The sequence below is a fragment of the Bufo gargarizans genome, chromosome 2, assembly GCF_014858855.1.
Source record: "Bufo gargarizans isolate SCDJY-AF-19 chromosome 2, ASM1485885v1, whole genome shotgun sequence".
Lineage (NCBI taxonomy): Eukaryota > Metazoa > Chordata > Amphibia > Anura > Bufonidae > Bufo > Bufo gargarizans.
Window position 1 is genome coordinate 76,745,486 of NC_058081.1, and position 14,043 is coordinate 76,759,528.

Consider the following 14,043-nt stretch of genomic DNA (forward strand, 5'->3'; position numbering starts at 1 on the left):
TCACTGTGCAGCTTGTCTCGACAGTTAAGTACAGAAGACAAGAAGGAGCGTTGCTGATGCACATAATAGGCCACTTTAGAGATATTTTTCAAATAGAAATGTAAAATTTCAGTAATTAAAGTATATTACAAAAATGGTCAGTATCACTGCCCTTACACATTATAAAAAAAAAACATTTCTGCTCAATTCAGCAGATGATTGTCAGAAAGGAAGCGTTCCTTCCCAACAATCGCCTGTTCGTCAGTGAAGGAGACCACTGAATTTGCATGCAACGATCTTCTCCACTGTACGGGGAAGAGTGATCACTAATGGCATCGCCAGTACCCATACAGACTCGTTGTTTTCCGACAGTCAGGAGGATATTATACCTATGGGGCAGAACAGCAGAGACTTATCACTACTGGGGCACTACAGGAGGATATTATACCTATTTGAGGCACCACAGGAGGGCCTTATTACTACCGGGACACTACAGGAGGGTATTATACCTATTAGGGGCACCACAGGAGGGACTTATTACCACTAGGGCACTACAGGAAGGCATAATACCTTCTGGGGCACTACAGGAGAGCATTATACCTATACGGGGCACCACAGAAAAGCCTTAATACTACTGGGGAACTACAGGAGGATATTATACCTATTGGGGGCACCACAGGAAATCCTTATTACTACTGGGGCACTACAGGAGGATACTTTACCTATTTGGGGCACCACAGGAGGGCCTTATTACTACCGGGACACTACAGGAAAGTATTATACCTATTGGGGGCACCACAGGAGGGCATTATTAGTACTGGGGCACTGCAGGAGGGCATTATTCCTATAGAGTCACCACAGGAGGGCCTTCTTACTGCTAGGGCAGTACAGGAGGGTATTATACCTATTCGCAGCATTAAACTACTGGGCACTACAGGGGAACACTATAACTACAGGGGCACTATAGGGGGCATTAGAGAGTAACCACTGGAGGTCTTATAGGGGACATTATATGTTCTGGCATGTATTCTCATGTACAGGCAGCCGTTTTACCATGTGCTTCAGTGTTAATGTAATGTTATAGTACATGCTACGCTATGCTTAATACTTATACATGTAAATTGTATTCTTGTAGCTGTACCGCACAATTTTACAATCTTTCACTCACGCGCATCGCGCAGAGATGCCCTCCTGTGGTGCCCCCAACATTATAACTACTGGGGACACTATAATGGTGGATAAGTACGACAGGGGGGCCTTATTAATATTATAGAGAGCCTTATTACTGCAGGGTGCACTATGGTGGTCATTAATATTGGGCACAATATGGAGGGCACTATTACTAACAGGGGCACTCTTGGGGAGTAGTATCAATATTAGGGGCATTGCAGGGGTCAGTATTACTAAGAAGGGCACTCTGGGAGGGATATTTGCTATAAGTAGGACTTTTATATTACTATAGGTGGACTAATCTGTATAGCAGTATAATTTCTGTGGTATAGTATTTAGGGGCATTGGGGAGCACAGTAGGCACAGTATTCTGGGCAGCACCAGGATAATACTGTTGGGGTAGCAGGGTGGGGAGGATGATGATATTAGAAAAGTGAGGAACCTAAGATGACTGGTAAACTCTACAGAGACTAGATGCGGTTGAAATAAGTTGTCTGGCCCAAATGGAGAAGATGGGGAAAGAAAACGTCTACATCAGAGGAGACATCACCTGGGAGGTACTGGATGTGAGAAGTATATAGTGCTGTATGTTTGTTAGTGTCCATACAGCAAGTAAAATATGTCTTTAGTCCTAGGGCGAGCTTGTGTGTTTAGGGCAGATACTTTGAGAATATGGCACATATGTATTGGGGCTTGGGCCCCGGATCTTTTGAGACCCTACCAACGCCCCTGAGGTAGATATTTTCCAAGGATAAAAGACCCATGCACTGGGCATAAAGGAAGAACCTGAAGAAGGGTCCTGGAGGGGCCAGAGGAAAGACCGGGATTGAAGGAGAGACCTAAAGGCCCATGTGTGGTAATTATGTACAGTAAGGTTTAGAGAGTTGTACTGTATGTTCTATAAGCTTATTGTGCCATCTTGGTTGTTAAGTCATTGTAACTATTGTTTTGTACGGGTCTCTCTGTAATATTCATTTCTCTCTTCTTCCCTTATATCTTCATAGACTTGTCAATAATGATAACTGTATACAATATATCTTTTTTTTATACGCTCACTCTTGTATCTCATTTATTGCACCTAAGGGTACTTTCACACTAGCGTTTTTCTTCTCCGGCGCTGAGTTCCGTCCTAGGGGCTCAAATCCGGAAAAGAACTGATCAGTTTTATCCTAATGCATTCTGAATGGAGAGTCCGTCCCTCAGGATGCATCAGGATGTCTTCTGTTCAGTCTTTTTGACTGATCAGGCTTTTCGGAAAAACGTAGCATGCAGTATTTTTACCTCCGGCCAAAAATCCTGAACACTTTGACTGAACGCCTGATCAGGCTTTTTTCCCATTGACTTGCATTAACGCCGGATCCGGCGCCGTGTGTTCAGTCAAAACGGATCCGGCTTTTGCATGTTGAACCCGAAAAATAGGAAAAAAAAGTTAAAGTCCATAAATGGCGGATCAGTTTTTTCCAATGCATTTTTCCATTGTGATCGAAAGCCTGATCAGGATTCAAATGTAATCAGTTTTCACACGTTTTTCCGGATCCGGCGGGCAGTTCCGGTGTCGGAATAGAACGCCGGATTCAAACAACGCTAGTGTGAAAGTAGCCTTACATTCCACTGCTGGAAAATGCGCTGTGGAATCCACAGCAAAAATTCAAGGCTGACCTTCTGATGTCTGCATGCCGCCAGAGATTTAGCCCCATTCAGCAGGGCTAATCTGTGTGAGGATACCCGCCAGGTTTGCTGGCGAAAGTCATTCTAAGAAGGGACATGTCCTTGGATTTCCTTGACGTTGTCTGGAAATCCAAGTGGAAACGTTCCACAACCATGAGAGGCAGCCCAAATTCCCATTGGAAACACCCATGCAGAAAATCGGTAGTGTGAACAATCCCTCAACTTATTTTTGAAGTGTTGATTGTGTCCTATTAAACAGGATATGGAAAATCAGCAAACATAGCCTGGGGAATCGGGTCTACTGGTATGACCGAGTAGCGTGTCAAGTCATTGTAACTATTGTTTTGTACGGGTCTCTCTGTAATATTCATTTCTCTCTTGTTCCCTTATATCTTCATAGACTTGTCAATAATGATAACTGTAACATCAATTTTCCACAGTATACAATATATCATTTTTTATATACGCTCACTCTTGTATCTCATTTATTGCGCCTAACCTTCAAATCAGACCCAGCAAGAGGGTGTATTATATATGGTTTAGATTTAATATGTATTTGTATATAATAATTTGATTGGAAATGGCTGAATGATAAAATTATTACTTTCTTTCTCCGACATTCCATAAAAAAAATCTAATAAACAATGGAAGAATTGCTGTTTTGTTCCACCTCAAAGTAATGGAAAAAAAAAGCTGTCAAAAAGTTCCCGAAAATGGTACCAAGGAGAACTACAACTCATCCTGCAAAAGGTAGGCCCCACACAACACTGTGGACAGAATAAGGGTACATTCACACGACCGTATAATTTTATCCGCATCCGTTCCGCATTTTGCGGAATAGATGCGGATCCATTCATTTCTATGGGTGAATAAAATGTGCAGACAACGTTCAGTATGTTGTTCGCATCCGTGTTTCCGCATTTCTAGTCAGCAAAAATATGAGGCTTGTACTACTATTGTCAGCACAGATCGGTCCACAGCCCCATTTAAGTCAATGGATCCGCAAATTGCGGATGACATACGGAATGGTTTCCGTATGTCATCTGTTTTTTGCGGATCCGTTTCCGTATTTTTGAAGGTCTTAGGGTCCATTCACACGTCAGTATTTTTCTATATCCCGAATTTTGGTCCGTTTTTGGCGGATCTGTTGTTCCTGAAAATGTTTGCGTATGTCATCCGTTTTTTTCTGATCCATTGACTTTGTATTGTACCAGGAACCGATTTTTGCGGATAATAATAGGACAAGTTTTATATTTTATCGGACATGCGGAACGGAACAACGGAAACGGACAGCACACATTGTGCTGTCCGAATTTTTTCAGGACCCATTAAAAATGAATGGGTACGCAACTGGTCCACATCCGTTCCGCAAAAAACGGAACGTATCAGGAAAGAAACAACGTGTGAATGAACCCTTAATAATTCTTTTTTTTTTTCCTCTTTCTTTTTTTTTCCTTCCGTTTTTTTCAGACCTTAAAATACGGAAGACATACGGAACACAAACGGAAGTAATTTGTCTGCAAAAAGCGACACACGGTTCCGTTATTTAAGGACCGCAAAACGGAAAGGATTACACACGGTCGTGTGAATGTACTCTAATAAAAAAAATTATGGCTCTTGGAATGCAGCAAAACAAAAACAATTTTTGAGCAAACCAGATTAAAGTTAGGCTACTATCACACTGGCGTTTTGGCTTTCCGTTTTCGAGATCCGTTCAGGGCTCTCACAAGCGGTCCAAAACGGATCAGTTTGGCCCTAATGCATTCTGAATGGAAAAGGATCCGCTCAGAATCTATCAGTTTGCCTCTGATCCGTCTCCATTCTGCTCTGGAGGTGGACACCAAAACGCTGCCTGCAACGTCTGACGAAACTGAGCAAAACTGATCTGTCCTGGCACACAATGTAAGTCAATGGGACGGTTTGGTTTTCTATGACACAATAGAAAACGGATCCGTCCTATATTGACTTTCAATGGTGTTCAAGACGGATCTGTCTTGGCTATGTTAAAGATAATACAAACGGATCCGTTCTGAACGGATGCAGACGTTTGTATTATCTGAACAGATCCGTCTGTGCAGATCCATGACGGATACGCACCAAACGCAAGTGTGAAAGTAGCCTAAGAAAGTTAACAAAATGGTTAAATATAATTCCACCCTCATACAGCAATGTATACGGAAAAAAAAAAAAGTTATGGCTCTTGGAATGCGAAGATGAAATAAAACTGAAAAAGACCAATCACTAAAGGGTTAAGAAGGGGTGAAAAGACTGTCTCTACTTTGTCTTTTCTGCTGTTTTGTGCCCACAACCCTCCCAACATCCATTTTCTCATACAAGTCCTTGTTAATGCTTTCCTGTTATGTCTCCTCAGCCCTTTTTCTCCGTTTTCCTCATCACTTGTCATCTGCTTCTTTCTCATGCCTTACTGGCACTCACACAAAGATGTCTTTCTGTGTGCAGGGCAATGGGCACATGACCCACACAAAGCCGGAGGACCACTTGGAACAATAAAGGTTCAGACTGAGACGAGTGTGACGCACGGTCAGAATTCTACTATAGAAGAAAACTGGAGCAGACTGACATGAACACAGGAAGAACAGGGAAAGGTTAGACCGCCATATGCCAACCACAGCGCGAATGCCACCCACCAGCCAGACCTACCTATGTCTGCGGCACTGGCTTTTAGAACTAAATACACGCCAAATCATTCTGTTTCATCAGACCAGAGATATGGTACTTGTTTCTCACAGTCTGAGAGTCTTTGGTGCTTTTTTGCAATCTTTTATGTGTCTTTTACTGAGGAGATGCTTCATTCTGGCCACTCTGCCATAAAGCCCAGATTGGTGGAGTGCTGCAGTGGTTGATCTTCTGGAAGTTTCTCCCATCTGCACACAGGATGTTTGGAGCTCAACCAATGGGTTCTGGGTAATCTCTCTTACCAACCCCCTTCTCCCCCAGAGAATAGTCCTAGTTGTTCCAAACTTCTTCCTTTTAACACTTATGCAGGCCACTGTGCTCTTGGGAACTTTCAGTGTAGCAGAAATGTTTGCACCCTTCTCCAGATCTGTGCCTCCACACAATGCTGTCTCTGAGCTCTACAGGCAGTTCTTTCCTTCTCATGGCTTGGTTTTTGCTCTGGCATGCATTGTCAGCTGAGAGACCTCATATAGACAGAGCTGAGTCTTTCCAAATCATGTCTAGTCAACTGAATTTACACAGGTGGACTCCAATCAAGGTGTAGAAAGATCTTAAAGATGATCAAGAGAAATGGGAGGTCCCCAGAGCTAAATGTCAAGTGTCATAGCAAAGGGTCTGAATACTTATGTCCATGTGGATTTTATTTTTTTATTTTTTTTAATTTGCAAACATTTTTAAAATTCCATTTTCACTTTCTCATTATGGGGTACTGAGTGCAGAATGATGGGGGGGGGGGGGGGGGACTTGATTTTTAAAATTTTAGCACAAGTCTAGGCTGCAATATAGCAAAATATGCAAAGACATGAAAGTGTCTGAAGACTTCCCGAATGCACTGCATATGGGCCTTTAGAAACCACTATTTACTGTGCTATGTGGAATTAATTAGCGCAGTCCCTTACATGTGGGCTAATAGACAGTAATGAGCTTTTAGCTGCATTTAGGGTGGTACCAGGCACATATGGAATGCCCATCCCTGGTGGGGGGGATCCAGGTTCTCACACTAGAATAAAGCGGTTGTGGCTCTTGTCCAAATGTCCATGCCGCTACATTTGTAAGTGCCTCTCTTTTCTTTACTTTCGAGGCAGCTTTTCAGTGTAGAAAAAATGTTATGACCACCCTGTGAGTATGTTCACACTGCAGAATCCACGGCTGGAAAATGCGCTGTGGAATCCACAGCAAACATTCAAGGCTGACCTTCTGATGTCTGCATGCCGCCAGAGATTTAGCCCCATTCAACAGGGCTAATCTGTGTGAGGATACCCGCCAGGTTTGCTGGCGAAAGTCATTCTAAGAAGGGACATGTCCTTGGATTTCCTTGACGTTGTCTGGAAATGCTCCACAACCATGAGAGGCAGCACAAATTCCCATTGGAAACACCCATGCAGACAATTGGTAGTGTGAATAATCCCTCAACTTATTTTAAAATAATGAAGTGTTGATTGTGTCCTATTAAACAGGATATGGAAAATCAGCAAACATAGCCTGGGGAATCAGGTCTACTGGTATGACCGAGTAGCGTGTCTTATGTTTGACTTGTGTGACCTGAGGCTGGGGCGTCACACAGCAGGATATGTGATGACTTCAGCACCATACAGCTCTCAGACAGTGTTTACGCAGTCTTCTTATTAATAGACTCCTCTGCTCCCAAGGGGCTCATCTCACATTTTGTTGTGAGAATTACAGTCTCCATCATGGTAAACATTTCATATTTTCCTGTCTCTTAGTAGATTTATTCTAATTTTCCAAGCTATCGCATAACTGATCTTTTCCATGTTATTTCACTAACTTAATACAGCGTTTCCTAAACCGCGGCCCCTAGGAGGACAGCCAGCGCCAAAGCCACCACTTTTACAGTAGAGGACAAATGGTGTTAGTCTATGGGCAAGCAAACCAAATTGGGACAGAGGGCTATGTGTTCCCTTGAGGGGCAATATTTTTCAGGGGTGCATATAAAACATTTTAACCACCCAAATATCTTTTTTCTAAAATTATTCTCAATACATACATACACTGGCATCCTTTAAATATGTTCGTCAATGCCAACATTTAAGAAGCTAGAAAGCTCCAATAATGCCTTGACTTGATAGTCAGCTTGAACACTTTTGATGATCCCTTTTGACCATCAGCTGTAATACGTAGACCTGGCAGCAAGTGTCCAGTTCTCCTGCAGAGGCACCAAAAGAAAAATGAAGTATTACATGGTGGTCTTCAAAATCAGTAGGCAAGGAAGAGATGTGCTGGGTCCTTCAGACACAGGGACACTATATGTGACCACAGTCTACTCCAGCCAATTGATGGCACTCTCTATTAACTTAACATGCCTATATAAGGTGTTTGAAAATAAGTTTTCTATCCTGGACTTTACCATTAAGACTACTGCTAAGTTGAATCAAGAGAAAACCATCTAATATCTACCTTTTCTGGTGATCATGTATGGTCAGCTGTTTGGGGTTGATGAGACATCCGGTTGCCCATGGATCCCTGTTGCTAACTGTGTCTAAGCCTTCAATTTTATTTTCGAACACAATGAAACATTTTCACATATAAGATGACAGAAGGACTTTACCAAGACATGGCAGTTGTGGACCCACTTGTGATCAGCAGATTACCACAAGTCCAGGAAATCATCTGGTAGCCCCAAGGAAGTCATGTGCAGCTGCATATTTCTGTGATATCACATGACTCTCATTCAGGGGAGTCCTCCAAAGCAGGATTTTGTCCTTGTAGTGGCTCATTTCTGTGGCTAATAGATTTAGCCCCCCTCAATCCATGACATATGCACAGGACAGGGTCAGATTGGCCATACAGGGAAATTTCCCGGTGGGCCGATGCCCAGGGGGCCAGTCAAGCCCTCTTGATGGCCGCAGGCCAGGTACATAATGATCTGGTGCTCAACAGCCACAGGTGCCCTCCTGAACTCAACTGTGATACAGTTGAATTTTGTAGTTGGGGTGGCAGTATTTTGTGCTGCCCTGTGGTATTTTGTTCTGCTAGGGCGGTATTCTGTACTGCACTATGGTATTGCAGGCCCTGCCTATTTCTGTTGTCCCTGCCTACTTGTTTTGTCCCGTCTTCTGTCAATTTGGACCTCCCTACAACATGGGGCCACTTTTAGGTTTTTTCCAGGACCACTTTAAATTCCCAATCCGCCCCTTGCACAGAAGCTGTTCTGAAGGGAACTCCTCATTTTTTGTCCATCTTAATTTTACATTTTATACAACTTTTTATCCTCTGTATATCACCACACACAAAGAACAATGTGAGAGTCCTTCTAAACCAAGTTTATTAGAAGCAAAAGTTGGTAATAAATTCTACTTTACCAGTAAGCCATTACAAAATACCCATTCTCAGTCACTAGGTATACATTATGGGGCTCACAAATTACAGTCTGCGCACACAATGAGGTGTTAGAGTAGTTAAAGGGATTAGTCGCACTGTGAAAGACACTTTACTATGTCATGAACCTGTGGGCAATAGCACAGAAAACCCCTAAGCCCTCCATATCCCACCAAAGCACCCTAGGTCAAGGTCCCCTGCTGCCCATAGATTACATCTGTAAACAGTGGATGCTGGTGGCCAGGACATCCATTGCAATCAAGATCAGAAGTCACAAGATGCACCCACATTACCACTGCCCCAGATGCATCCTCTTTGTGCTGGTGCTGAGAGCATTCAGAAGATTGCGCTGCATTTATCTGTGCATGCACACAATGCCTTGAGCACTAGTGAAGAAGAAGAAGAAGTGTATGGGGAAAGCAGCCAGCATTTAATGCTGCCATCGTGATTGCATGGATGTGGCAGCCACCAGCATCCACTGTTTACAGATGGAATCCATGGGCAGCAGGGGACCCTAAACCTGGGTGCTGTGGTGGGTTATGGGGGGCTTGGGGTTTCTTGTGCTATTACCCAAAAGTTTATGCCATTGTATAGATTTTTATTTCACAAAGTGGCCAACCGCTTAAAGGAAAACTAGACTTATCATTGTCAGGTGTATGTTATAAAAACATTGCACACATATAAGGAAATGTTCGTAGTGGTCATCAAAACGGAAATATATAAGATAAACCCCTGATGAGGAGGGCTGACATTTTATTGACTTCCTGTCTGTAGGCCTAGTGAAGAACATCTCTCACTAACCTGAAATGGCGAATGACAGGAAGTAATAGATTATATTCAGAGAAGATACGAAGATCGACTAGGCTTATTGTCACTTTAAGGCACAAGATGAACAACAGGGAATTTGGACATTGTCTGAAGGCTTTGATAGCTCAGCTGGCAGAATATGGACATACTGTACATAGCAATTAGCAAACAATAAAAACACAATAGATGCGTCCAGGACTGTACACAAAATGGTGAGGTCTTCACACATTCATCAGTGCTGTGTACATAGCATGTTGCTGTTAAAGACTCCATATCATGGCAGGGTGCTGAGAGTCATCTGGGACCTTCATACTCCAGTTCATTGGGCAGTAGCGAGGACTAAGCACAGTGATTTTTGACAGAGCAATCCATGTGATTGCCAGTCATGGGAGAAGAATGTTCTTCAGATCTTACCAGGTGTTATTAAGCAAGTCTTCCATTGTATTTGTCCTTCTTTTTCTCTAGGCCTAGGGTATCCCACAAGTGGAGAAGTTGGGAGAGTCAGCATCTCATGCAGTTCAGTTGCCGCCCACAGCCACAGTTGATCGTGGTGCTTCTTCACCTCCACTCAGCTGACTAACAATAATAGCGATGATAATAATTAAAAGCAAAAGAACTACTAATCCAGAAATAATGTACCAGCGCCATTTCTCCCAGCGTGTTCTACGTTCCACAGTTTGAGCCGTCTTCTGGAAGCTAATGGCCTGTAGGTGGAATCATCAAGTTAGTTATTATACTGACAAACATGAAAGCACAGTGCATATATTTCTGGGTAGATAGAACATGTTTGATTCTTGGGTTGAAATGTTGCAAGGCAACAAATTGGAATTTCAATGGTTTTAAACTTTCAACAAACTTTGAATAAATCAATAGTACAGGTGAGCTAAGAAACTTTAATATATCCTATTAGAGAAAAATGCTTTTCTGCACGTATCAACCCCCCCACCCCCCTTCTAAACTAACATTCTCTCTGATTTCTGTGAGAACTTTATCTTGAGAGGGGAGACGGCCTGTCAGCTCACTGAAGATTCAGATTACAAGCACACATAGAAGTCTATGGAGGGGGGGGGGGGTGAGATACAGAGACACAGAGGCTACTGCAGCTAATTGTGAGTTTTCTATATCATCCCAAGTGCTCTGTTCACATCAGTACTGCTCAGTACTTCACTCTAATGTTTGGTACTACTGCTGAGTCTGAATGAGTGAGTGAGTAAGTGAGTGAACGAGTTAGGTCCTGCTGTTTCCATGTGCAGTCTATAGAAGACATTAAGCAACTAGTCCCAACCCACTAGCTCAGTGAAAACTGAGAATTAGAGGGGCAGGGGATGAAATGTCAGATGCAAGTCATATAATGGCTAGATTTAGTGCCCTCATGCACACACATGAGAGCTTATTCAGAAAAAAGAATTACCTAACATGACATGTAATTGTCTGTAGTTTTCTATCTCATCCCAACTGCTCTGTTCACATCAGTACTGCTCAGTACTTCTTTCTAATGTCCTGTATGGTACTACTGCTAATTCTGAGTCAGTGAGTGAGAGAGTTAGGTCCTGCTGTTTCCATGTGCAGTCTATAGAAGACATTAAGCAACTAGTCCCAACCCACTAGCTCAGTGAAAACGGAGAATTAGAGGGGCAGGGGATGAAATGTCAGATGCAAGTCATATAATGGCTAGATTTAGTGTCCTCACGTACACCCACATGGTAGCTTATTCAGAAACAATTACCTAACATGACATGTAATTGTGAGTTTTCTATCTCATCCCAAGTGTTCTGTTCACATCAGTACTGCTCAGTACTTCTCTCTAATGTTCTGTTTGGTACTACTGCTAATTCTGAGTTTGTGAGTGAGAGAATTAGGTCCTGCTGTTTCCGTGTGCAGTCTATGGAAGACATTAAGGTAGTCTCAACCCACTAGCTCAGTGAAAACTGAGAATTAGAGGGGGGGGGGGGGGTGTCAGATGCAAGTCATATAATGGCTAGATTTAGTGTCCTTATGTACACCCACATGACAGCTCATTCAGAAAAAAATACTTACGCATGCTTTAAAATATCAACTTTACTGAAAAGTGTTTCGGTTAGAGACAGAACGTGAATGAAGACAGTTATATTCCCAGTAGATTTGTCTTGTATGCTAGCTTTATAGCTGGTCATAGATTGCAAGAGGCATTCCCATCTCAGACATTTATGGCATATCCACAGGATATGCTATAAGTGTCTGATATGTGTGGGTCCCACTTCTGGTACCCTCTCTTCTGCTGAAAATGGGGATCTCTGCCTCTTGCATCCAAGCAGTGAATGAATGGCCACTTCATTCATTTTCCTTTACATGTAGCAACCAGTGGCCACCTCATCTGTGAGTATACCGTATACTCTCTGGGAATACAAATACTAGAGTGTTTAGGTAGCATACCCAAAGTTTCCATTAACTACTCACCACAAATGAAGAGATCTCCTGATGCATTCCAGTAAGCCTCTGCTGTTGCCTATGTCTTTACAGTGGCGATCTGGAAGGCAGTGGAGGATCTCCTCTTTGGCTTGGTCTCGTAAGTAAATCTTGTGGGGTCAGCCTTTAAGATGTCTAATATTGTTCATCTTCTGCAGAAAACTGTAGTTCTGCAGTCAAATCAAACATGTAGACAGATTGAAGCAATTTTTTTTCTCAAAAGTTAAGGACATACCATGTTCTTTAGTTCATCTGATCGAACTTCTAGATTTTCAAGTTTTCCTTCCCTCTCAAATATTTTATCCACATTCTCCTTCATTAATATCTTCACCTCTTCAGCACCTTGCTGGCATTCTTGTAGCTTCTGGGAATTCTGGAATTGGAAGAGATTTGCATATTGTGAAAAAGTATCATAACTCGGGAACAGGGCCTCGGATCAACAAAAGAAAAACAGTGTTTTAAATCGGGCGAATCACAGCTATGTGGCTATGCCAACAGTTGGTGGCTGGTGACAGATTACTTTAAAGGCTATGGACATGTTTGAAAACCATTGTTTCCTTTAGATCTTTATTCCATAATATTAAGAGTTTGTCTTCTGCAACCAGCCTCTTTTCACATACACTGTATTGGAGGCTGCTCTGTCCCCTTCACAGTGAAATCCATCAGAGGAGCTTGTCTGATGACTGGGTCTGTAGCCCTTACCTCTGCATTCCTGAGAGCTCATAAACACTCATTTAAGCTAAAATCTTATCAATGTAATAAGAATTCAGATTAAATGAGTGTTTATGAATGATCCTCACATTAGTTGTATCTGTATGTAGGGTAGGGGGTAAGGGCTGTATTAGACAAGTAGATTTTGTACCGATGATTGGCGATCAAATAGCGACTCGTTAGTGTTCACATTACACAGAGCAATGGTCGTTGCAGTAACCAGTAATTCGATCGTTATAAACTCGCTACACTACACCACACCTGCAGTCTGATCTTCTAACAAACCGGTGACGACTTATTACACGCTCAGATATGCACTTGATGAATAAGAATTTTTAAGCATGCTGAAGGATCACAATCAGCGAGAATCAAACTTTTTTGCGATCGCTGGAAACTGTCAAAGTACGAAGATCGCTCTTTTGCAAATGATATTACAATTTTTCATTCACAACATCTAATGCAAGCTTAACCTTTTCCTCTCTTACAGCATTCCTGTGTCTTCCCCTTTATATTTGTGTTTTCCTTTTACTTGTTCTGTATGTCTGCTCTGCCCCTTGAGTGGATCGTGGTAAGTAGTCTGCTCATGTGGTGGGCACTGCCAAACCCTGCCAATGGCACTGGTCACCAGGAATTTTGTAGCTGGCAGTTTGCTGGAGGAGAAGTCTGGCATCAGCACAAGGCCCACGCAGGGCGCGGCACTCACGTAGAGGGCAGTGTGATGGCTCTGAATGTTGTGCTGTAGAGTTGGAGTGTAGGGATGAACCAATAGGATGGTATAGTAAGAGGAGGAAGAGTGCTAGTGTACAGCAGAATGGATGGAATAGTGGGACAAAAGCAGGGGCAGATTGGCCATAGACCTTACAGGGAGATTTCCCGGTAGGCCGATGCCCAGGGGGCTGCCTGGGCCCTCCTCACGGCCGGCCAGTGGAAGATTTTGGTGATTTATTTTGTGCTGGACTGTGGTGTTTGGCTCTGTTGGGGTGGTATAATGTGCCACAATATGGTATTGCTGGCCCTGCCTTCCATCAATCTGGAACCAACTACAAAACGGGGCCACTTTTAGTATTTTTTCCAGGGCTATTTTAAGTTCCCAGTCCACCCCTGGACAAAAGGAACAAATATGAGGGTACTCATTCTCAGTTGACCGCCACAAGCGACAGCCAATCGGCACACGATTTTGTGACTGACTGCCACAGGTGGACATGTTCAACAGCGTGTAGTGGGCTGCAC

At 42.9% G+C, this 14,043-nt stretch overlaps 1 protein-coding gene across 1 annotated transcript in view; it reads right to left on the reverse strand.

Moving 5' to 3' along the window:
* Positions 1-8,780: 8,780 nt before the first annotated feature.
* Positions 8,781-14,043, reverse strand: part of LOC122929485 (vesicle-associated membrane protein 5-like) — a 38,098-nt gene continuing 32,835 nt past the window's right edge. Inside the window, exons 2-3 of the mRNA XM_044283082.1 lie at positions 12,338-12,475; positions 8,781-10,361 (exon numbers count right to left, since the gene is read on the reverse strand). Coding sequence (XP_044139017.1) covers positions 10,176-10,361; positions 12,338-12,475 — 324 coding nt within the window. The 3' untranslated portion in view covers positions 8,781-10,175. The remainder of the gene's footprint in view (positions 10,362-12,337; positions 12,476-14,043) is intronic.